The following is a 25,579-nucleotide window of genomic DNA, read 5'->3' on the forward strand; positions in this document are numbered from 1 at the left end:
ACTGGCGCGGAAAAAAGAAGAACGGACGTCAGCGCGCGGAGGCGGCGTCTATATACTCCAGCGACGTCATCACGGCGCACGACGCCGACAACGGACGCGGAGCCGCAGGGGACGCCTGCAGACGACGCCTACCGACGCGCAGGGGTACTGCTACACAAAAGTTTCCGGATCCAGACTGACGCCTGGAGATATTCTAAGGTAAGGAATCTAACACTAACGTGTTTCTTTCAGATACAATGTTCTGTCAGCAAAGCGTTCCTATGTAAAGAGGAACAGTATAAAATGCCCTCAAAAGCGATTGCAGCAGAATTCCTGACTAGAAGATGCTTTGTGTCAGATTCTGAACTCACAGAGGATTGGCTTCAGGGCGCTGCTCTGTGCGCTTCGTGAACTGGGGCACCAACAGCTTATCCGACCCAGCAAGGGGTTAACAGCCAGCAAGGGATTCACAGAGGGGCGGACCTTCGAGTCCTCGGCTTGCCCCTTGAACACACACAAGTTACAGTACCTTGCCAAAGGGGGGGTGGGGGGGGGTGGGGGGGTGGTTTGCCACAGACAAATGCGGGGCACAGCTGTGGACCGGGACAGGCTCAGCAAGGCGCCTTGAGGGGGGCTCGGCTCGTGACTGCGTTAGGAGGGGCAGTGCTGGAGCGGGGCCTCCGAGGGGCTCTGTGGGCTGTCAGGGGCGCTGTGTCCTGGCGAAGCTTGCAGGGAAATCCTTCGGTGGGGAAGTGCACTTTAGAGCGGCCCGTACTCCTTTGTACAGGGCAGCTCCTCTCACTGTGGCGCAGCCTCAGGGATTCCCCCTGGTGCGGGGCGGGTCAACACTTCACCGGCGTGGGGACACGGGCCGGATACCAGGGAGGAATAGGCAAGAAGGGGAGGCGGCGCGGTGGCACCCAGCAGTGGGCACAACTTGTACCGGCAGGTCAGCTGGTGCTGCGCAGCCTCAGGGGCAAGGTGTGGTGCGGAGCAAACGCTCAAGGGCACGCACCTTTCAATCTGCTCACTCGGGTCCCGGTAGCTCGTGGGGGCTGCAAGGCGGGCGGTGCACTTCTCCTCGGAGATGGGTGGAGGCAGGGTGCGGGGCGGCTCCTGAGGACACGGTGTGGCGGCGGCTGCGATCAGCGGCGGCACACGGGTCAGGGCGGCCACGGCACGGCTCCAAGCACTTCAAGGCAGATAATCCTTGGGGTGCACACAAATGACGGCCTTCAGCGGGGCACGAACTCGGCAAGCCCAGCAGCTTGGGTCGAAGGAGGGGGGGGGGGAAGAGCCCAATGGTCCTGGGGCTCAGGTCAGGGGGCCAGCTCACTTCCAGGCCCTTGGAGATCAGCTAGCAAGCACAAGAGTTTGTAGAAAGTAAAAAGCAAAGCAAAGTCTTTCAGGATTTCTTCCTCTCCTTTGGCAACAAGGGTCCCACTGCAGGCCAGTCCCCCAGGATAGGGACAGTCTCTCTCCTTCAGCTTCCTTGGGTCCTTCTCCTCAGGCAGAGGGGCGTCTTGGTTCACAAGCAGGATCTGATTTACAAGGAGCAGGGCTCCTATATTTATATGGCATTTCTTTGGTCTTTTCAGGCCAGGGGGGCCTCTGCATAATCCCTTTCAGTGGTGGAGCACTCTGAGTGGCTGTCCTTGGCTGTTTCTTTCAGTGTGAGGGGCAGGCACATCAGACGCTCCACAGGAGGTGGACCCAGCATTGTGTGGACAGGGGCAGCCAGGAGTACCTCGTTGATGGCGCTTCGCCCTTCCTGGGCCAGGTGCAGGCTGAGTCATCAGTCGCCCCCCAGGGGGGCGGAGCCAGCATTGTGGTGGCAGAGCACAACCTGATTAAGAGTCATGGGGCACTCCTACCTCCCACTAAGGTGTAATCCTTGCATTCACCACCTGTCATCCCCCAGCCCTGTCACTCACACATCCCAGACAGTCAGATACACAAACTATCAGAGGCGGGCTGAAATGGTTAGGCAAGCAAATGCTAACTTTCTAAAAGTGGCATTTGCAAACACAGGATATTAAAATAAACTTTACTAAAAGAAGTATTTTATTATTCTGAGTTCAGGCATACTAAACTTTAATTTTTACCATGTTCCCTGAGCCAGCTGGGATTATAGAGTGTAATAATTCCAGCAGCCCATTCTGGCCTAAAGTGAGCAGGTAGCCTTACAATAGTGAAAAACGAATTTGGCTGTAATTCACTATTAGGACATGCCACACACATCAGAGCATGTCCTACCTTACACTTATAATGCACCCTGCCCTTTGGCCTACCATAGGGGTGACTAATATGAAGTTACGGGAAGGTTTAGGGGCTGGCAAGTGTGTGCACTTGCCCAGCCAGCATGACAGTACCAGACTGCACGCAGGGTCTGCAGTGGCAGACCCTAGACACATTTTAACAGGCTGCTTCTGTGGGTGGCGCAACAAGCGCTGCAGGCCCACTAGCAGTATTGGCATTCACAAGCCCTGGCACTCCTAGTGCACTTTACTGGGGACTGACAGTAAATCCAATGAACCAATCAGGTATATCAATCACAGTTACATTTTACATTGGGAGCACTTGCACTGCGGCACGGATTGGCCGTGGCGCAGTGCCCTGAGCAGCGGACACCAGCAAAAACATCTGAGGCACATCAGCAAAAAGTGGAAGGGAAACTCACGCCAAGGTGCCAGGTCTAACACCCTGTATCAGTTTATTTAATTAACTAAGTGCATTTATCCATAAAGGAAAATGAAAAGCAAAAGATTACCAAATATGCAACTCCGCAGCTTTAAAAACAGTCAAAGGTTTCTGCTTTAACAATTTAACAGAGCTCTAGTCAACACAGAAGTGCATTGTCATATTATGGGGTTTAAAAAATCTTTTTCAAGTGATGTTTGAACTAGGATTTCTTTGTGTAAAGTTTAAGTACCAGACATCAGTGGCATCCGGGCATTGCATGTGGGCATCAGCTGTATGTTTGTCTCACCAAGAGTCTAATGTGTCTGGAGGAATCACTGCTGTGCACCACAAGCAGACGTACTCCTGGCATAAAATGAGTAATCGGGAAGGCTGTTGGCTGATCATGAAGCCACAGAAGAGGCCTAGTGATACCAGTGGCATTGAATTAAAGGTAACGTTTATTTATTACAAGCAGAGGAGGGCATGTGCCATATATGGCGTGGAAAGCCGTTGTGGAATGAAGGGATGTTAAATTGTTCAAACACGCCATATTGTGGGCAGCATTAAGTACGCTCATGGATAAGGTTTATTCTGCATTTCATCAGTTTCCCATGTTCATGGTAGAGTCATTGGTTTGGGCATCCAATCAGAATAAGCAAACCCATAAAATTACACATTTGTTTGTTTTTATGTACCATGAATATGGCCTTGTCTAATAGTGTCATAGGGGCAGATCTACAAGCCCCTTGCGCCTCTTTTACACAGCTGTTGCATCACTTTTGTGATGCGGCGGCGCAAAAGATGCGCCATTGTTATTTACAACGCGACGCATCTGGGAGATCATGTTGTATAGCCCTACGCCAGAAATAAGCGTTCCGGCGAAGGAACGCCTCCTTAAAGTGGATGAGTGAAATCCAAAAGATTTCACTCAGTTGCTTTTGAGCCCATGCTGCGTCAAAACCCTGCGTCTGCTTGAAGCAGGCGCAAGGATTGACGCAGCATTGTACAGATATGGCCCCCCAGAGCATTGCTGAAGCTGCGTTGCGCATGCGACGCAACTTCAGCAATGCGCCGCCTTTACTGCAGCAAATAAGTCACGCTTCAGTGCGGTTTTTGCCCCATGGTGAGCCGCATTGTAAATGCGGCGCATCCATGGTGGCGGAGCCGCTACCCACAATAACTGGCGCATCCCTGCGGATATGCAGGGAAGAGCCAGTTATTGTAAATCTGCCCCTTAATGTGCCTCAAGTCCACCTCCCAACAGTGCCTGCCCCTTCTCTTATGGCAGCAAAACACACAAGATGGACGGAATGTTGCACAATGGCAAAACATTCAGCCCAGGCACAGATCTGGGTTTAATCCATCGTTTTGCTCACCAAGCCACCCCAGTTCAGACATGGCCATATGCAAATGTCTTGATCCTGTGCCTCAAAGGAACAGTCCAGCTCGAACTGCCAAGCCAGGTCTTCCCTGGACCGGAATCAAGCATCCTAGTACCGGTTTCTGGCTATCTGCCGTCTTCAGCCAGGATAGCTTGACTCCAGTGGTGTGGAGAGCATGGGACTCACGTCTGAGCATACCCATCCCACTCGGCGTGACAAATGCAAAAACAACGATGGACAGAATGCAGAACAATGTCATACATTAACCCCAGTACAGAGCTCTGGGCCTAAATCCATCGTTTTTTTGCACTCCACACCACCCCAGTTCAGACATGGCCATATGCAAATCAGCCTTGACCCTGTGCCTCATGTGAACATTCCAGCCCGAAATGCCAAGCCTTCTCCAATGGCAAGCAACTACTCTTGCTCCTCTAGTCCTGCCAGGATCCAATGAGCAGGTTTTTTTTTTGGGGGGGGGGGTGCATAGCTCCTTAGAGCAAAAAGCAGTCCCACAATACATGCACTCAACTAATCAGAGGGAGGTTTAGTCACTTACACGAGTCTCCAAAGCTAAAGCCTTCCATGCAACCTCAGCAGCAGATCCAGAATTTAATACCCCGGGCAGGTGCTTTAACATTCCGGTCTAGTTGTTCCCCACGAAGGTAAGCCTTTCACCCCAAATGATAATGAAAATAGATGTGACACAGATTTTTGTTATATATAAACAGATGGATGTGATAGATTGTTGAGAAACGAAGGCTCGGATGATAAAATATACAGTGTACATTCAATATCAGATATCGAAATGGAGGTCAAGTATAATATGGCTTAGAGCAAAAAAACATTGCATATATATAGGACCTAATTTTTGTTCAGTTTGCTGGTAGAGATTCTCCATCACCACCAACATGGAGAACGCCCTGTAAGCCGTATTACAAGTGCATTATACACCCTATGGCACTTGAAATACGCAAGGCGTAAGTAAAATTATCACAGCAAACTAAATAAGGCCCTTAGTTATGGTATACAAATTAGAAAGATCATAAAGATGTAGTATGAAGCCGATTGAATATGCCACTTACTAGTATGCATCTGTTCTTGGCATGTAGGGCTGCTGACATTCATATCTGTGCATAGATCGCCGCCTAGTGTTGGGTCCGGATGATTGCACATTGTTGTCCTGGAAGAGTCTTCGAAGTATCACGAGATAGGTGGCTCCTCCCCTGGACTACAGTGCGCATGGGCAACGACTCCATCCTCAGATTGTTTTTAGCCATTGTGGCCAAGATGGAGTGAAACTCAGTGAATGATGACCATGCTAGGAGTATACATGTGAATACTGCAGCTGCTACAGGCGCCGGGGAGGAGGGCGGGCGATATGAATGTCAGCAGCCCTACATGCCAAGAACAGATGCATACTAGTAAGTAGCATATTCAGCTCGAGGCATGTGGGCTGCTGAATTCATATCTGTGCATAGAATACATAGCAGTCCCTCCATTAGCGGCGGCCGCCCGTGCCAGCTGCAGCAGTTTGGAAAAGTGTCTTGAGAACAGCCGGTCCTACAGCTGCCTGCTGTTTGGAGTGCACATCTACACAGTAATGCCCAGTAAATGTGTGTGTGGTAGATCATGTGGCTGCTCTACATATGTCCTCTAAGGGAATGTTTCCAAGGAAAGCCATAGAGGCCCCCCAACTTTCTGGTGGAGTGGGCTCTTGGTGGAATGGTAAGAGTGCGTTTTGCCTTTGCATAGCAGATTTGGATACATTTCACGATCCACCTAGCAATACCAGCCTTGGAAATAGCGTTACCTTTGTGATGTGGCGCAAAGGCGACAAAAAGCTGCTTTGTTTTTCTAAAATCCTTGGTCCTATCAATGTAATACATTAGGGCCCGTTTGACGTCAAGGGTGTGGAGCATCCGCTCCGCCAGTGACTCAGGCTTTTGAAAGAAAACCAGCAACTCAATTGTTTGGTTGATGTGGAACTGAGACACAACCTTGGGCAGAAACTTAGGGTTAGTGCGGAGCACCACCCTGTTGGAATGAATTTGGAAAAATGGCTCTTGGGTTGTGAGGGCTTGCAGTTCACTAACCCTCCGTAGCGATGTAATTGCTACGAGGAAAGCCACTTTCCATGTCAAGAACTGAATCTCGCAGGATTGCAGTGGCTCAAAGGGAGGACCCATCAGTCTGGTAAGAACCACATTGAGGTTCCACTCAGGAGCTGGTGGAGTCCGTGGCGGAATGACTTTTGAGGCCTTCCAGAAATGCTTTGATGGCAGGTACCTTGAAAAGTGAAAGGTGCTGTCTATTTTGGAGGTATGCGGCCATTGCAGACAGGTGAATGCGAATGGAAGTATATGCCAGATTACACTTGTACAGATGGAACAGGTAACAGATGATCTGAACAGAAGCATCTAGTGGATCAATGTTGTGGGTTGCGCAATAGATGACAAACCGCTTCCATTTTGCCGCGTAGCAGGCTCTAGTAGTGGGCTTCCTAGCCTCCCGAATGATGTCCATGCAACTGGGAGGTAGGTTGAGGTAGCCAAACTCTAGAACTTCAGGAGCCAGATTGCCAGGTTGAGCTGTTGCGGATCTGGGTGCTGAATGTCGCCATGGCTCTGCGTCAGAAGGCTGGGTGTGAGATGTAGCCTTTGATGCGGTACCACGGACAGTTCCAGAAACGTGGTGTACCATGGTTGGCGAGCCCACGTAGGAGCAACCAGGATGAGAGTCATCGAGTGTTGCCTGAGTTTGCATGCAACCAGCGGAATCAGAGGTGCTGGGGGAAAAGCGTACGCAAATTTGCCTGACCAGTTCATCCATATCGCATTGCCCTGCGACAGAGGGTGTGGGAACCTGGCGGCAAAGCTTTGGCATATTGCGTTCTCTTTTGTGGCGAACAGGTCTATCTCCGGATGACCCCCACCTTTGGAAGTACGGTTGGAGTACTGATGGATGTATCTCCCACTCGTGCATTTGGTGGCTGTGACTGCTGAGCAGGTACGCCATCTGATTGTCCTTGCCCCGCAGATGCTCTGCCATGAGGAAGATGTTCCTCTGAATGGCCCACTTCCACATGCTCTGAGCCAGATGAGACAGCTGCGGAGAGTGTGTGCCTCCCTGCTTTTGAACGTAGTACATTGCAGTCATGTTGTCCGTCCGAATAAACACGACCTTGTTGCATAGATGTACTTTGAAGGCTTTTAGTGCCATGAAGATCGCCATCAGTTCCAGAACATTGATGTGCATTTTCTCCTGTTGCTGCGTCCATAGTCCCTGCACAGTGTATTGGAGTACATGCGCTCCCCATCCCAGGAGAGAAGCGTCTTGTCAGGATAATCTGTGGCACAGGCTCCTGAAACGGTCGGCCCTTGCAAAGGTTTCGTGGATTCCACCAATGCAGAGAGTTGAATGCCTGACCACTCACCAACACTAGGTCTTTCAACTGGCCGTGAGCCCGAGTCCACTGACGTGCTAAGCACTCCTGAAGCGGACGCATATGTAGTCTCACGTGCGGGACAATGGAGATGCAGGAGGCCATCATGCCTATCAACTGCATGAACACTCTTGCTGGAAGCGAGTGTTGAGGTCTGAATTTTTGGATCAGCGATTGAATGTTGTTGATTCTCACTGAATTCGGCTGATCTGTAGCCGCCAGAGTGTTTATGGTCGCACCCAGATACTGCCGTATGTGGCGGGCTGGAGATGGGACTTTGGGTAATTCAGTGAGAACCCCAGATCATGCAGAAGGTGAATGGTTTGGGACACGTGGTCGGCGCACTGCTGGGCCGACTTCGCCTTAATGAGCCAGTCGTCCAGATAGGGGTAGACGTGGATGTTCTGACGTCTGAGATGCGCCGCCACTGTCGCGAGGCACTTCGTGAAAACCCTCGGTGCCGTGGTGACCCCAAAAGGCAAAACCTTGAACTGGTAGTGTTCGTTTTGGATGGTGAACCGGAGGTATTCTCTGTGTGAAGGATGTAGTGGAATGTGGAAGTACGCATCCTTCAGGTCCAGAGTTGCCAGGTAGTCCCCCTGTTGAAGCAGTGGAAGAACCTGCTGCAGTGTGAGCATGTGGAAATGCTCTGATAGGATGTAAAAGTTGAGTGGCCTGAGGTCTAGGATGGGCCTGAGGGATCCGTCCTTCGGAATCAGAAAATACAGGGAGTAAACTCCTGTACCTCTTTCCTGCAAGGGCACGAGCTCTATTGCCCCTTTTTGCAGCATGACTGACTTCCTGCTGCAATAAGTGCAAGTGCTCGCCGGACATAGGACGGTTTCTTGGGGGGTATGTTGGGTGGAGTGGATGTGAGCTCCAGACAATAACTATTGGATAAGTGTTCTGACCCACCTGTCCGTGGTGATGGACTTCCACATGGGCAGGAACTGCTGGAGTCTCCCCCCGACCGGTGTTGCTTGGTCGGGGGGCAGTGACAAGGTGTAGGAAGGTACCTCCTGACTATGGTTGCCCCCAACTTTTTGCCCTGTGTTTTAGCTGGTTTTGGACATAGTCGACCTGGGATCCTGCCAATCAGGACCCCAGGCCTACTGCTCTCTTTAAAATGGATTCCATGTACCCTAGGTGCATTTACCAATTGGTACTGGGCCACCTTATCAGACCCTGTAACTCAGGGCATAGGTGTACCCAGGGCTGCCAGGGACTGAAGCATGTATTATGCCACCCCTGGCTGGCCTCCTAAATTTGACACAACTGGCTGCATGACAGCTGGGGCAAAGGCGTGTAATCACCCTTTGCTGTAGGTGTAGTATACCTATACCTAACCCTAAAATGGACACACAGATTCCTATCAGTCACTCCTGTGGCAGGCCTTGACAATCCTGAAGGCAGAGTGCTTGGAATCGTGTGAGATGGTGCTCTGGCATGAGCTGAGCCTGTCTGCAGCTTGCGGAACAAGTCCTAATAGCTGTTCCATGATATCGCATACCATATACTCTTAAGTGCATTATAATCCTCGCGGTTAAATGCTAACTTTGGTATTGTTTTATCAAAACATGTCGAGTAAGGTGTCATACGAATTGGAATACCAACCCCTCGCCAATTCTGGCGACGGGGTTAGCATTCCACCCTTCTAGAGGGACACGACATGTATGTAACTGTGAACCCCGGTTAAAGTTAAACGAAGCCTCAGCTCCACAAAATGGATGCTGCCACCAGAGACACGAGTCTGACCCCCTACAGCTGGGAGCCCTTCCAGCGAGGGGAGCCTGGACAAAGGGTTTCCTGTCAGGGGCGGTGCTAGCACCGTCCCAGACATAGTTTTGTGTATCCTGGGTAGGCAGGGCTTTACAGGAAGGTGACTGCTGAGTGGCACCCCGGTGCTCACTACGCATAGGCAAGTCTGAACCAGTTCCAGGGGCACACCAGCCCCTGGCCTGGGGAAGTCCGGCAGGGGAGAGGGGTGTAACCACCCCCCTCCTAGTCCCACCCATAGGCAGGACCTAGTCACCGGGTCAGCCCCTTTTTAAGTATAAAGATGGGAGCGGGCCCCCTGTTAAAATTAGATCATCTTTGGAATCAAGACACGACTTTCTGCGAAAGGACTTTATGATTTCCTTCTTCAAGATTCTCCCTTGTGGCTAAGGAGTAGTCACCCTGCATCAAGCGGGCACCATCCTAAGAACACTGCGGTCTGCTGCAAGTCCTTCACGAATCGGACGACCCAGCTCGACGAGACCCGGCTTCCCTGGCACCTCTGACCTCTACAGCCAAGTTGAGAACCTTGAGTGCGACGAGACCTCGAGGGACCGACGATCGCCAAGACTGCACGACTTCTTTGTAACAAGCCCACCGAGTCTTCCACTGGTGAGTGCTTTGGGGTCCGAGAAGCCCCAACCCTGAGCAGCTCCAGCACCGAAGATCAGCCCTCCAGCATCTCCACGATCTGCGTGGGGCCCTTCTGCTTTTGCGTGCTCACCGCGCTGTGTGGCTACTAGCCGGCTGGCTTGTGGCCTTCTTCACGACGTCCGACGACATCACTGCTGCTGGTCTGGTTGCTCCAGACTGGCCCTTGCTTCCTTCTTCAAGAGAGGCACCCCGGACCCTCCTGGTCCACTCCAGACGCCATTTTGAGTCCACCGCGTGGGCTTGAATTTGCCAAGGCTTTGTTGGCCAATCCTGGGTCCAGCGACGCCGACAGCTTCATCCATCGTGGGACAGATTGCTCCTCCATCCTGGTCGCCGACAACGCCTCCTGGTCCGTGAGATCTGCGATCACAGCGTCACCCACTCACCTAGTCGAGGTGGCTACCATCCGGTGCCCTCCTGGTGCCCACTGACTACTGGCTAGTAGTCTCGAACTTGGTCCCCTCTGCTTTCAGGTGTCATCTTCCTTCGATCCAGGCTTGGATCCATCGAACTTTCTTCACTGGTCGCCTGCCAGCAACTTCTTTCTTCCAGGCTCCTGGTCCGTCTACGAGGATTCCCGACGTCTTTTGAGTCCTATGCAGCTGCAGCCCCTGGGCTAGGTAACTTCGGCATTTCGGTGCCCCAGCATAGCCTCACTATCCAAGGGTCAGAATCCACTTTCGTTTTCCTCCTACCAGGTCGGGTTCGCCCGAGAACACTAACTTTGCAATTCCTAGCTACCATAGACTTTGTCCCGCATCACGCGTGAGAGTGCACACTCTGCACCCGAGTCCCCTGGGTCTCCTAGAAGTAATCTAACGATTCTATAGTCAAGTCCTAGCGATTCCAAAGGCTATTAGTACTGTACTTACCTGCTAGTAATTTCGCATTCCACTTTCAGAGTATATGGTTTTCCGTGCCCCTCGGGCATTTGTATATACTGTGCTAACTTAAGTATTTTTGTAAGAGTTTTGGTTTGTGCTTAGTACCCTGTCCTCATAAAGAGTACAGGGCTGTTGTGATTCTTAATAAATAACTGTTTATTTTCATAACACTTGTGTGGTGTCCTTTCACTGGGTATTCAAGGGGTATATGTGTGGTAAACAGCTGGCTTAACACGCCCTCTCGAGTCTTTAGCCTTAGACTGCTCGTATCCATGCTACTAGGATAGCTGGTCTATAAGGTTGACTTACAACCAATCAATAAGGGTTGCTGGACTGATACATAGTGTTCACTAGAATAGTGAGCACTGCATATCAGGCCACCTTCTCACACAAGGCGTCACTGTTTATTGGCGGTGGAGGACCTGGAGCTGTTTCCACGTCCTCTGCCCTTGGCGTTGTTGCCACGGTATCCACCCCGACCTTTGTTGGTATAAGAAGTCTGGGTGTTGCTTTTGTAGAAATGCGTGGACTGTGAAAGTTGACCCCTTGAGGTGCCTCTAGTATATGAGCAACGAAAGGACCCACCCCGAAACTGCTGGGATTGCAAGGCACCCATAGACTTTGCAGTGTCAGTGTCCTTTTTCATCTTCTCAAGGGTGGTATCAACCTCGGGGCCAAACAGGTGATCAGGGTTGACCATCTGGTTCAAGATGGTAGTTTGAATGTCCGGCTTGAACCCAGATATCCTCAGCCATGCATGTCTACGAAGCATAACGCTAGTGGTAATTGCGTGCGCGGCGGTGTCAGCCACGTTTAGAGCGCACTTAATGGAAGCATTGGAGATAAGCTTCCCCACTTGTATCAACATTTCTGCCGCTTCTTTATATTGATCGGGTAAGTGCTGTAAAAGGGTCTCTTGAGTATCAGTGTGCCCTGTCATAACGCGCTAGTAGCGCCTGTGTGTTGGATATGCGCCATATGTTTGCTGCCTGCGACGCCACCCTCTTCCCCGAAGCCTCAAAGACTTTTGATTCCTTGTCTGGGGGAGGAGAATCACCCGTAGTGTGTGAGTTGGCTTGTTTGCATGCATTGGAGACAACCAGGGAATCCAGAGGCAATTGTCCCTTAATACAAGTAGGATCAGTGGGCGCTGCCTTGTACTTCTTGTCGATTCTTGGGTTGATGACCCTCGCCCGGGTGGGCTCCTTGAACACCTCAGCTGCGTGCTTCAACACCCCGTAAAAAGATTAGCCATTTATTGGTTGAATGGACTGAATGAATTAATTTCAAGTCTATTTTTCCTTTTTTGAACTGCCTACATTTAACTGTAGTTCATTGATTTATGATGGTCATCAAGTTTATACTTTTGACTCTGGTCTTTATGGAATTACGGATGATTTTTTCTTCGTAGTATGAATATTTGAGTGTATATATATCAGAGCAATTCACTTTGTATAATACAATTAGTTATGTGTATGTGTTTGTGTTGTAAATAATTGCGAATTGTAAATAATTGTATATAAAGGTGTACAAAACGATAAGGTGTCCCTTTCATACATCGATACTTAAAAAAAGAAAAAGTAAATAAATAATAAAAGAGTTAGAGTGATATACCCGTACGAACCAGGAAGTCTCTTATGGTTTGTTCCCTCAAAAATAGAGGATTTAAGTAAGTGTGTGGCTGGCAATCTGTGTACTTTGCTTTTTCAACACCCCCTTCAGCATTGGTAGAGTCTTTACATTCTTTTCAGAGACCGAAAAGGTGTCTTAGAGGAAGTCGACGTCCACTGGGTCAGCATGGAGCTAGACGCCGTGATTGGCTGCTGCCCTCTCGATGAGGGCATTGAAAGCCGCAGAGTCCTCAGTGGGGGAAGTCTTGGCAGAGAAAAGCTGAGGCTCCTGTCCTGAATGCGGGTCCCCAGGATCGCCACCTGCAGACCATGGTTCAGTCACATCCTCTGGGTCTTTGTAGACGGGATAGCTATACTCATCCTCGTCGTAGTCGTCACCTGCCTCAACATTGGAATGAGTGGGTGAGAGTTCGTGAGCCTGTGGTAAAATGGGCTCCATCAAGGCAGAGGCACCAGCAGAGTCCATCTTTCTTTTGAGTGGAATCTTGTACGACTCCAATTGTGGGTCAGGGGTGATCTTTCTCTTTAGTAGGGAGAGTCTGCCCCGTGTCGGCGTCGATGAAATGCTCCCGACGCTCCTCTGCCAGTTGTCGTTGCCGTGGGTTCGGGACCACCAACGACTGCTTCGGCGTCGAAGACACCTTCACGGGCACTCCAGCCCCTGGTTTAGCTGCGAAAGCCTTCGGCGCCGTTTTAGGCGGCAAGGTGAAAAGTATCGGTGTAGGCGCCTACGCCGGTTTCTCCAGAGGCTTAGGCGGCACAGGGTCCTTTGGCTCGAGTGCTGCGGCCCCCTCCCTAATTCGTTGTAGGGACTCCATAACCTTTGTGAACGAGGCGCAGGGACGCGCCGGCACGAGAGAGTCTTTTGCGGCTGATTTCGGGGCGGCGACCGACGATGCGCCCTTCGGAGTCGACGCACTTGGCGTTGCCCCCCTTGGTTTTGTCGAGTGGAAGCGAGGCAGAGAGGGACTTGGGGTCGTCCTGCCGCTTCATCGGATCGAGAGTGGACTTCTTATGGTCGTGGACCTGTTTCTTGTGATCGGGTCGACCCTTGCTGGCGTCGACCGTCTTTGGCGCCGATGCAGCTGCGTCTGTCCCCTTAACCTTCGGCTTCGATGCAGTAGGCTTTGGGTCGGCCATTTTGGCTTGGCACTTCGGCTCGACGGCCGGAAGGCGGAGCCGTGGAACGTATATCAAGGTCTCGGGTAAGGCCCAAAGGCGATCCCTCGACCTGGGCCTCATGATGTTGGATGGCCCCGGAGTCAGTCTGAGGAAGCTCCTCGTCCGAGCTATCCTCTACGGTGGCAAGGGCACAGTCGTCCCCTACCTCCTCGACGACTTCATCGAAATCCTCGGTGTCTGCGTCGTAGTCGTCCCCGACCTCCGACGCGGGGTTAGATTCCGTGATCTCCTGGATATCGCCGTCCCCGACATCCCCAGCATCGAAGATGTCCGTAGGAGGTGGTGCAGATTGCTGGGCCTCCAGGCGCGCAGCTCGGCGGAGCTTGAGTGTCTTTTTGGACCGGAACCTGGAACAGGCCATACATTTGGCCTCGTCGTGGTCCGGCGACAAGCACTTGTTGAACACTGGGTGTACATCGATATGCGGGTACTTCGAGGCACACACCGGGCACTGTTTAAATTGACTTCGTTACATGATGGTTGAAGAGGTTGGAGTGTCGAGTAGGCCCTTCCGTGCCGAAAGCACGCGGAAGAACAGTGTCTGTTCGGAGCCGAGGAAGGTACGAACCAGAACGAAAGACAATACCGACGCTTGTCCTAAAGACCTTTTGGTCTCAATTAAAGTAAAGTTAAGAACTATCGATTCCGACAGAGGGGACCGAACACATCCGAACCCAATGGCAAAAAATAAACAATCTGAGGATGGAGTCGATGCCCATGCGCACTGTAGTCCAGGGGAGGAGCCACCTATCTCGTGATACTTCGAAGACTCTTCCAGGACAACAATGTGCAATCATCCGGACCCAACACTAGGCGGCGATCTATGCACAGATATGAATTCAGCAGCCCACATGCCTCGAACTTGATGATTACAATGTAGATCTGGTCAATAACATAATCAATATATAGTTTAAGACCTTGTTCTCTCCCGTTGCCTCAGGCACCTTCTGAAGAAACAGATCCAACATGACCTGCGTCCAATGTATGCCAGCAAAAACACCCAAATATAGGAAAAATGCCTCCTTAACACAAAAAGAGGCAGACAATGAGCCAACCTTATCTTTCTCCCATTCACAACATCCTCAAGCACTGCAAAAAGTGTTACTCCCTACCGTAGAGTATGATTTGTCTGCTCCGCTATCTATGGGCTTCTCTGCCTTCTTGCTGCTGATCAGGTGAAATTTAGGGAACAAACGATGGTTTTTAAAATCACTCCGTCGTGGCGTGTCAAACTGAAAGATGAGGGTGGAAAAGCATAAGCTGTGGCGTTTAAGGTTTGTGGATTAAGAATTACTCGAGATTCTGATGCTCAAATTAAGCACAACGGGAGACAAAAATTTTAATTTTACACGCCTGGATTGGATTAACCGCAGAATGGGGGAGCAAGCCCTCTTCCTCCTCCTGACAGCCGAAGCTGGCTAGTTGCCGTATTGAGGAACTCACTGCCGCAGCCCGGACAGGAAGCCAGGCAACCTGTGTTGGGACAGGGCCGCAAAAAGTCAGGAAGCAGACGGGAGCCAACCCTGCGCTTCTGTGCCCGTGAAGCCAGCCGGAAGAGAGCATGTGAGATAGCGGGGCTCCGGTGCTCGTGGAGAGCCCTGCCTGCTGGAGAGACTGACACGCTGATGAGAGAGCCTGGTAAGCAGCGTAGAGTCCCCCCGGTGAGTGGGGTTGAACAGAGGATGGAAGGAGAACAGGAGATGGGCACATCGCATGACTGGACGTCTCTTGCGCAAGTCCATGTCTTGCCTCGCATGAGAGGCAACTCCGCAACAAAGATTCTCGCTGGCGACAGCGCTTCGCACTGCATTTGCCAGGCGAGACCTAAAAAAGGAACACAATGGGGTACAGTGTGCACACTCATTCAAACAAGCTTCACGGTGGGACAGGAAGTTTATTTCCAGACTGCATGAGCTCGTCATTTTTGTTTATTTTGCTTTTGTTGCCTTTGCAGACCACTCCCCCCCCCCTCTCCCCCCCCCCCAACTCCCACCCTGTCCCAGTGGCTTTGATGTTTCGATCGATCTCCGCTACTGCTTCGAACATGCTCCACTACTGTGGAGAAAATGTATATGGGGAATGTAGGAGTGTAGGGTCTGCAATCCTATGCTCACCCAGATTTTTTGCTTTTGTTTCACTGGTTTAAGACTTTCTCTGGCTGTGGGCCTGCTAATCAGACCCACAGCCTAGCTGTTCTCTCACTAAAATTACAACATGTACCCTAGGTGCATTTACCAATTGGTACTGGGCCACCTTATCAGACCCTGTAACTCAGGGCATAGGTGTACCCAGGGCCTACCAGGGACTGCAGCATGTATTATGCCACCCCTGGCTGGCCATCTAAATCTGACAACTGGCTGCACGACAGCTGGGGCAAGGTGGTGTAATCACCCTTTGCTTTAGATATAGTATACCTATATCTAACCCTAAAATAGACACACAGATTCCTATCAGTCACTCCTATAGCAGGCCTTGACAATCCTGAAGGCAGAGTGCTTGGAATCGTGTGAGATGGTGCTCTGGCATGAGCTGAGCCCGTTTGCAGCTTACGGAACCAAGTCCTAATAGCTGTTCCATGATAACGCATACCATATACTCTTGAGTGTATTATAATCCTCGCGGTAATATGCCAACTCTGGTATCGCTTTATCAAAACATGTCGAGTAAGGTGTCATACGAATTGGAATACTAACCCCTCGCCAATTCTGGCGACGGGGTTAGCATTCCACCCTTCTAGAGGGACACAACATGTATATAACTGTGAACCCCGGTTAAAGTTAACTCAAGCCTCAGCATCACAAAATGGATGCTGCCACCACAGACACAAGTCTGACCCCCTGCAGCTGGGAGTCCTTCCAGCGAGGGGAGCTTGGACAAAGGGTTTCCTGTCAGGGGCAATGCTAGCACCATCCCAGACAGGGTTTTGTGTATCCTGGGTAGGCAGGGCTTTAGAAGAAGGTGACTGCAAGTGGCACCCCGGTGCTCACTATGCATCTGCCGGCTAGAACCAGTTCCAGGGGCACACCAGCCCCTGAGCTGGGGAAAGTCTGGCATGGGAGAGGGGTGTAACCACCCCCCTTCCTGGTCCCACCCATGGGCAGGACCTAGTCGCGTGCCAGCCCCTTTTCTTAGTATAAAGATAGGAGCGGGCCCCCTTCCAAATTAGATCATCTTTGAATCAAGAAACTACTTTCTACGAAAGGAACTCTCGACTTCTTCTTAAGATTTCTCCCTTGTGGCTAAGGAGTAGTCACCCTGCATCCGCAGGCACCATCTAAAGAGCACTGCGGTTTGCTGCACGTCCTTCCTCCGGAATCCGACCGACCAGCACGACGACACCCGGCTTCCCTGGCACCTCTGACCTCTACCTACCTCTACAGCTAAGCTGAGAACCGTAGGTGCGACGAGACCTCGAGGGACCGGCCATCATCAGAACTGCACGACTTCTATCCAGCACGACCGCCGAGGGATCCTCTGGTGAGTGCTTTGGGGTCCGAGAAGCCCCAACCCTGAGCAGCTCCAGCACCGAAGTCCAGCATCCACCAGATCTGCGTGGGGCCCTTCTGCTTTTTGCTGCTCACCGCGTTGTCTGGCTACTAGCCCGCTGGCTTGTGGCCTTCCTGACGACGAACGACATCAACACTGCTGGTCTGGTTGCTCCAGACTGGCTCTTGCTCCCCTCCAAAAGAGGAGCACCCCGGACCCTCCTGGTCCACTCCAGACGCCATTTTGAGTCCACCGCGTGGGCTTGCATTTGCCAAGACTTGTTGCCCCAATCCTGGGTCCAGCGACGTCGACAGCAGGTACCATCGTGGGACAGCTCGCACCTCCATCCTGGTCGCAGACAACTCCGACTGGTCCGTGAGACTGCAGAGCCCAGCGTCGCCCACTCACTTGGTCATGGTGACTTCAGCCGGTGCCATCCTGGTGCCCATCTAATCACTGGCTAGTGATTCAGAACTTGGTCCCCTCTGCTTACAGGTGTCTTCCATCTTCGATCCAGGCTTGGATCCACCGAACAATCTTCACTGGTCGCCTGCCAGCAACTTCTTCTTTCAGGCTCCATAGACTGCAACGAGGATTCCAGACGTCTTTCCAGACCTATGCAGCCGCAGCCCCTGGGCTAGGTAACTTCGGCATTTCGGTGCCCCAGCATAGCCTCACTATCCAAGGGTCCAGATCCTTTTCGTTTTTCAGCCTAACTAGTCTGGTTCGCCCGAGAACACGAACTTTGCTTTTACTAGCCTCCATAGACTTTGTCCCGCATCCCGTGTGAGAGTGCACACTCTGCACCCGAGTCCCCTAGGCCTCCTACTAGTAATTTGAAGGTTCAGTAACGTAGTCCTAGCAATTCCAAAGCCTATTAGTCCAGTACTTACCTGCTAGTAATTTCGCATTCCACTTTTGTAGTATATGGTTTTTCGTGCCCCTCGGGCATTTGTGTAAATTGTGCAACTTGAAGTATTTTCCTAAGAGTTTTATTGTGTGCTTAGTACCCTGTCCTCATAAAGAGTACAGGGCTGTTGTGATCTAAATAAATACACTGTTTTCATAACACTTGTGTGGTGTCCTTTCACTTGGTGTTCAAGGGGTATATGTGATGGTATAACAGCTGGCTTAACACGCCCTCTAGAGTTTAGCTTGAAGGCTGCTCGTATCCATGCTACTAGGATAGCTGGTCTATAAGGTTGACTTACAACCAATCAATAAGGGTTGTTTGGACTGATACAAAGTGCTCACTAGAATAGTGAACATTATATATCAGGCCAACTTCTCACAGGGAATTAACATAAAATTGTCATTTTTCTCACTTTTGTTTTTTTAATTGTTTTTCAGACATAATAGTCCTTTGTACTGCCCTCTCCCTTTCCATGAGCTCCCCCCCCCCCCATCCTCTTTCCTCAGGGCTTTTAACTCCTCTCTCCATATTGCCTTCTATTACTGTTTCAAACACCATAGTTGAGAAGGTTTATTATGGGAGTGCGCAAATCACACTTTTTAGTTGTACTGCAGACATAATATTCCTACGTGTTGCCCTCTGTCCCTTGGTGTTGCCCTTACCCACTCGGTCAATCCCATCCAGGGTCCACTTGCGTTTGCGACCCTCCCTCCAACTCTCCCCTGTCTCTTGACAACTCTCTCCTTTAGCATATCCTAAAATTACATGTCATACCATATCATCTCAGGACATTGACCACACCAATAGATCCTCCCTTTGCCAATGCTTGTACTTACAGAGGATGGTTTTCTCCCCAGTATACACCAATTCCAGCACTAGCACCAGATCTGCCATTATTGGTGCAGCAACCATCTGTGTACACCACTGTAGAATTGAAAGCAGAAAAAAGACACTCCTTTATTTTATCAATTCTGAATTGCAGGAAACCAACAGTTTAAGAGTATGTGTAAGATATACTGTACAAGAACATACTGAGACCATATTTTTGAAATTCTACTATTGGTGATGAAACTTCTATAGTCAAATAGCACACTTTATAGAGATTAAAGAAAATGTACCTATAGAACAAATTGTGACAGTATAGGGAGAGAAGAGGTGGCTGATCAATATATTTAAAGTTTAGTCTAGGCTGTGCTATAGGCTGCTAAACAACGTGGGGCTGTAATACTATATCACAACATGATTTCTTTTTAAAGGTTATCATTGCAGACATCTCAATAAATATTGGTTCCTTACACTATCGCAGGCTAGGTCTAATAGTAGCTTCAAATCTGCATTTGATACTGGGAAACAAATCGAATATGCTACTTACCAGTATGCATCTGTTCTTGGCATGTAGGGCTGCTGACATTCATATCGTGTGCATAGATCGCCGCCTAGTGTTGGGTCCGGATGATCGCACATGGTTGTCCTGGAAGAGTCTTCGAAGTATCACGAGATAGGTGGCTCCTCCCCTGGTCTACAGTGCGCATGTGCATCGACTCCATCCCCAGATTGTTTTTTAGACATTGTGGCAAAGATGGAGTGAAACTACGTGAATGATGACCATGCTAGAAGTATGTGTGAAAAACTCCAGCGCTACAGCCGCTGGGGAGGAGGGCGGGCGATATGAATGTCAGCAGCCCTACATGCCAAGAACAGATGCATACTGGTAAGTAGCATATTCTGTTCGAGGCATGTGGGCTGCTGAATTCATATCTTGTGCATAGAATACATAGCAGTCCCTCCGTTAACGGCGGCCGCCTGTGCCAGCTGCAGCAGTTTGGAAAAGTGTTTTTAGAACAGCCTGCCCTACAGCTGCCTGCTGTTTGGAGAGCACATCAACACAGTAGTGTTTTGTAAATGTGTGTGTGGTAGACCATGTGGCTGCTCTACATATGTCTTCTAAAGGAATATTTCCAAGGAAAGCCATGAAGCCCCAGCTTCCGGGTGGAGTGGGCCCTCGGTGGAATGGTGAGAGTGCGTTTGGCTTTCTGATAGCAGATCTGGATGCATTTAACGATCCACCTGGCTATACCAGCCTTGGAAATGGGGTTGCCTTTGTGTTGTGTTGAAAAGGCAACGAATATTTGTTTAGTCTTCCGAAAATCTTTGGTCCTATCAATGTAGTACATTAGGGCCCTTTTGACGTCAAGTGTGTGGAGCATTCTCTCCGCAACTGACTCCGGATTTTGGAAGAACACAGGTAGTTCTATAGTCTGGTTGATATGGAACTGAGAAACCACCATAGGAAGGAACTTTGGGTTAGTGCGAAGCACCACCCTGTTGGAATGAATTTGAATAAATGGCTCTTGGATAGTTAGTGCCTGGAGTTCACTAACTCGTCGTAGCGATGTAATCGCTATAAGGAAAGCGGCTTTCCATGTCAAGAATTGAATCTCGCAGGAATGCAGTGGTTCAAAATGGGGACCCATCAGCCTGGTGAGGACCACATTTAGGTTCCACTCGGGAGCTGGTGGGGTCCGCGGTGGAATGACTCGTTTGAGTCCTTCCAGGAAGGCTTTAATGGCCGGCACTCTGAAAAGTGAGAGGTGCTGTCGGTTTTGGAGATAGGCAGCCATTGCGGATAGATTTATCCGAATGGAAGCATAGGCCAGATTACATTTGTACAGATGTAAGAGATAACAAATGATGTTCTGAATAGATTCATCCAGCGGGTCAATGTTGTGGTCTGCACAATAAATGACAAACCACTTCCATTTCGCCGCATAGCATGCTCTGGTGGTGGGCTTTCTTGCCTCCTTGATTATGTCCATACAGTCAGGAGGTAAGTTGAGGTAGCCAAATTCTAAGACCTCAGGAGCCAGATGGCCAGGTTGAGCTGTTGCGGATCTGGATGCTGAATGTCGCCATGGCTCTGCGTCAAAAGCCTGGGTGTGAGGCGCAGCCTTTGATGCGGTACCACGGACAGTTCCAGAAACGTGGTGTACCATGGTTGGCAAGCGCACGTTGGAGCAACCAGGATGAGAGTCATCGAGTGCTGCCTGAGCTTGCGTGCCACCAGCGGTATTAGAGGTGCTGGGGGAAAAGTGTACGCAAATTTGCCTGACCAGTTCATCCATATTGCATTGCCCTGAGACTGTGGGTGTGGGAACCTGGCGGCAAAGGTTTGGCGTTTTCCTTTGTGGCGAACAAGTCTATCTCTGGATGACCCCACCTTTGGAAGTACAGTTGGAGAACTGATGGATGCATATCCCACTCGTGCATTTGGTGGCTGTACCTGCTGAGTAGGTCCGCCATCTGATTGTCCTTGCCCGGGAGGTGTTCCGCCATGAGGAAGATGTTCCTCTGAATGGCCCACTTCCACATGCTTTGAGCCAGATGAGAACTGTGGAGCGTGTGTACCTCCCTGCTTCTGGATGTAGTACATGGCTGTCTTGTTGTCCGTCCGGATCAACACAACCTTGTTGCACAGATGTACCTTGAATGCTTTCATTGCCATGAAGATAGCCATCAGTTCTAGAACGTTGATGTGCATCTTCCTTTGCTGTGGTGTCCATAGTCCCTGCACAGTGTAATGGAGTACATGAGCTCCCCAACCCTGGAGAGAAGCGTCCGTTGTCGGAATGATCTGTGGCACAGGCTCCTGGAACGGTCGTCCCTTGCAAAGGTTTTGTGGATTCCACCAATGCAGAGAGTTGTATGCACGACCGGTTACCAACACAAGGTCTTTCAACTGTCCGTGAGCCTGAGTCCACTGATGTGCTAAGCACTCCAGAAGCGGACGCATGTTTAGACTCTCGTGCGGGACTATGGAGATGTAGGAGGCCATCATGCCTATCCACTGCATGAACACTCGAGCTGGAAGTGAGTGTTGAGGTCTGAATTTTTGTATCAGCGATTGAATGCTGCCGACCCTCACTGAATTTGGCTGTGCTGTGGCTGCCAGAGTGTTTATGGTCGCACCCAGATACGGCCGTATGTGGGCGGGTTGCAGGTTGGACTTTGGGTAATTTAGTGAGAATCCCAGATCGTGAAGGTGAATGGTGTGGGACATGTGGGCGGCACACTGCTGGGCTGACTTTGCCTGGATTAGCCAGTCGTCCAGATAAGGGTAGATGTGAATGTTTCGTCTCCGTAGGTGCGCCGCCACCGTCGCCAGGCACTTTGTAAACAACCTGGGTGCCGTGGTGACTCCGAAAGGTAGAACCTTGAACTGGTAATGCTTGTTTTGGATGGTGAACCGAGGTATTTTTTGTGTGACGGGTGCAGCGGAATATGAAAATACAATCCTTCAGATCTAACGTTGCTAGAAAATCTCCCTGACTGAGCAACGGTAGGACTTGTTGCAGCGTTAGCATGTGAGAGTGCTCCAACAGAATGTACTGATTGAGGGGTCTGAGGTCCAGTATGGGTCTGAGGGACCCGTCCTTTTTTGGTATCAAGAAGTACAGTGAGTAAACTCCTGTGCCTCTTTCGTCCACAGGCACAAGCTCGATTGCCCCTTTTTGCAGCATGACGAGTACCTCCTGCTGCCATAAGTGCAAATGGTCGGCGGACATAGGACGGTGTCTTGGGGGTATGTTGAGTGGAGTGGATGTTAACTCCAGACAATAACCATACTCGATAAGCTCTGTGACCCACCTGTTTGTGGCGATGGACTTCCAGACTGGCAGGAACTGTGTAAGTCTCCCCCCGACAGGTGTTGCGTGGTGGGGGGCAGTGACAAGGCGTCACTGTTTGGTAGCGGCGGAGGATCTTGAGTTGCTGCTTCCACGACCTCTGCCTTTGGCACCGTTTCCACGATATCCACCCCGACTTTGCTTGGTGTAAGTGTTCTGCGTGCTGCCTTTATAGTACTGTGTTTGGGAGAGCTGGCCTCTGGGAACACCTTTATTGCTTGAGCGACGAAAAGAAAACCCCCGGAACTGCTGGGACTGCAGGGCCCCCTTAGACTTAGCAGTGTCAGTGTCTTTTTTGATTTTTTCCAAGGTGGTGTCCACCTCTGGGCCAAATAGATGATCAGGTTTTACTGTCTGATTGAGAATGGTGGTCTGTATTTCTGGTTTGTACCCGGAGATTCTGAGCAGGCATGTCGTCTCAGCATAACACTAGTGTTAACTGCTCTGGCCGCAGTGTCTGCTGGGTCCAGTGCACACTTGATAGAAGCATTAGATATGAGCTTCCCTTCTTGGATGGGCATCTCAGTTGCCTCTTTATATTGATCTGGGAGGTGCTGTAACAGGGTCTCAAGTGTGTCGTAGTATGCCCTGTCATACCTGGCTAGAAGAGACTGAGTGTTTGAGATGCGCCAAATTTTGTCCGCTTGAGCTGCCACCCTTTTCCCTGATGCCTCAAACACCTTAGATTATTTATCTGGGGGAGGAGCATCACCAGTCATTTGAGAATTCCGGGTGTTAAAAACAACAAGAGAGTCCAGCGGCAACTGTCCCTTGATGTAAGTAGGGTCACTAGGCGCCCGTTTATATTTTCTCAATCCTGGGGTTTATCACCCTGGTTCTTGCAGGCTCCTTAAAGATATCCCTAGCATGCTTCAAGACACCCTTCAGCATAGGCAGAGTCTTGACAGTCCTCTCAGACGGAAAAGGTGTCAAAAAGAAAGTCTACTTCAATGGGGTCAGCATGGAGCTTGACGTCATGATTCTTAGCTGCCCTTTCAATGAGGGCATTAAATGCAGCCGAATCCTCAGTGGGTGATGTTTTTACCGAATACATTTGTGTGTCTGGGGTAGAGTGAGGGTCACCTGGGTCAGCAGCAGCTGCCCAGGGTTCATTGGTATCATCTGTATCAGTATAGACAGGATAGCTGTATTCGTCATCATCATCATCACCTTCCCCAATGTCCACATCCAAATAAGTGGGTGAGACATCCTGGCCATGCGGAGACACCGGTTCTACAAGAACGGGCGTCCAAGTAGAGTCCTTCTTCAGTGGAATTTTGTAGGACTCCATTGGCTGTTCCGGGGAGATTTTCCGCTTATAAATGGAAAGTCTGCCCGTTTCGGCATCAATAAAATGTTCCTGTTGCTCTTCCAACGAGGATTGTCGTTGCTTTATGGCCTAGACCGCCGTGGTGGCCTTTGGCACTGAAGACGCCTTCTTGGGCACGTCGGTGGTTATCTTAGGGACGAAAGCCTTCGGCGTTGCCTTCGGCGGCAGCGTGAAGTGGATGGGCGTCGACGTTTTCTGAGGTTTGTCGGCAGGCTTCGAAGGTGGAGGATCTTTTGGCCCGACACCCGAGACCTTGTCGTTGATGCGTTTCAGGGCGTCTGCCACCTGCTTTGTAAAGGAGGCGGACGGTTGCGTCGACTCAACGGATTCCTCCGAGGCACCCCCAGACGCGGACTCGTGGGCCTGTCCGCTTTTGGCCTTGTCCTGTCGATGCGGAGGTTTGAGAACCTTGGGATCACGGAGTCCTTTTTTGGTGTCGACTGTCTTAGGCGCCGATTTGTTCGGGTCGACTGCCTTGACTTTTGCCTTGGGCGCGCTAGACTTCGCCTCGACGCCCTTGAGCTGTTTCTTCGGGTCGATAACGGCCTTCTGCTTTGTCGGTGCCAACAGATCCGAGGACTGAGCCGACCAAAGCAATATGCACTTTTGGTTTCAATGTAGGCACCAGTGCTTTCACTTGCTTTGAGACCGGAGCTTTTACTTTCGGTTTCGATTTTGAGGCTTCATAGTAATGTCCGAAGACGAGCCGAAGGCAGGGCAGTAGAACTTATTCGTAGATCTTGGGTAAGGCCTAGTGGCGATCCCTCGACCTGAGCCTTAGGAAGCGTTTCGGCCACAATGTCAGTTTGAGTTAACTCCTCGCTCGAGCTATCTTCCATGGCCCCAAAGGCCCCGACATCTACCTCGTCGACGACTTCTTCCGCTTCGATATTTCAACATCCTCGTCGTAGTTGGAGTCAACCTCCGCCGCGGATTTAGACAGGTTCTCGCGAACTTCCGGGTCAGCTCCGTCATCTTTCCCGGCATCGAATATGTCCATAGGCGCCGGTGCAGTCTGCTGGGCCTCCTGGCGCGCAGCGCGTCGATGCTTTAGCGTCTTCTTGGATCGAAAACGGGAACAAGCCATGCAGCTGGCCTCATCATGATCCGGCGACAGACACTTGTTGCACACCGGATGGACGTCGATGTGGGGATACTTTGAGTTGCACACAGGACATCTTTTGAACGGGCTCAGTTCCATGATAGTTCGTCGATAAGGCCTCTGCCGTCGACCGTGCCTGCAGCGTCGAAAAGCACGCGGCTCTCTTGGAAATCCGGCTCCGAGCTGGAAGCAATCGGGCACCGAACGCTAGACTATACCGACGAAAAACTAAAGGCCTTTTGGCCTTAAGAAACTTTTATATCGATTCCGACAGAGTGAACCAATATACATCCGAACCCAATGGCGGAAAAAAACAATCTGGAGATGGAGTCGATGCCCATGCGCACTGTAGTCCAGGGGAGGAGCCACCTTTTTCGTGATACTTCGAAGACTCTTCCAGGACAAAAATGTGCGATCATCCGGACCCAACACTAGGCGGCGATCTATGCACAAG

The 25,579-nt window shown here is 50.6% G+C and overlaps 1 protein-coding gene across 1 annotated transcript in view; it reads right to left on the reverse strand.

Moving 5' to 3' along the window:
* LOC147707338 (ribonuclease H1-like) overlaps positions 1-25,579 on the reverse strand; it is a 685,720-nt gene that overhangs the window by 400,851 nt on the left and 259,290 nt on the right. Inside the window, exon 5 of the mRNA XM_086926381.1 lies at positions 18,848-18,935. Coding sequence (XP_086782507.1) covers positions 18,848-18,935 — 88 coding nt within the window. The remainder of the gene's footprint in view (positions 1-18,847; positions 18,936-25,579) is intronic.

This window comes from Lissotriton vulgaris, chromosome 6 (genome assembly GCF_964263255.1).
Source record: "Lissotriton vulgaris chromosome 6, aLisVul1.2, whole genome shotgun sequence".
NCBI classification, from domain to species: Eukaryota; Metazoa; Chordata; class Amphibia; order Caudata; family Salamandridae; genus Lissotriton; species Lissotriton vulgaris.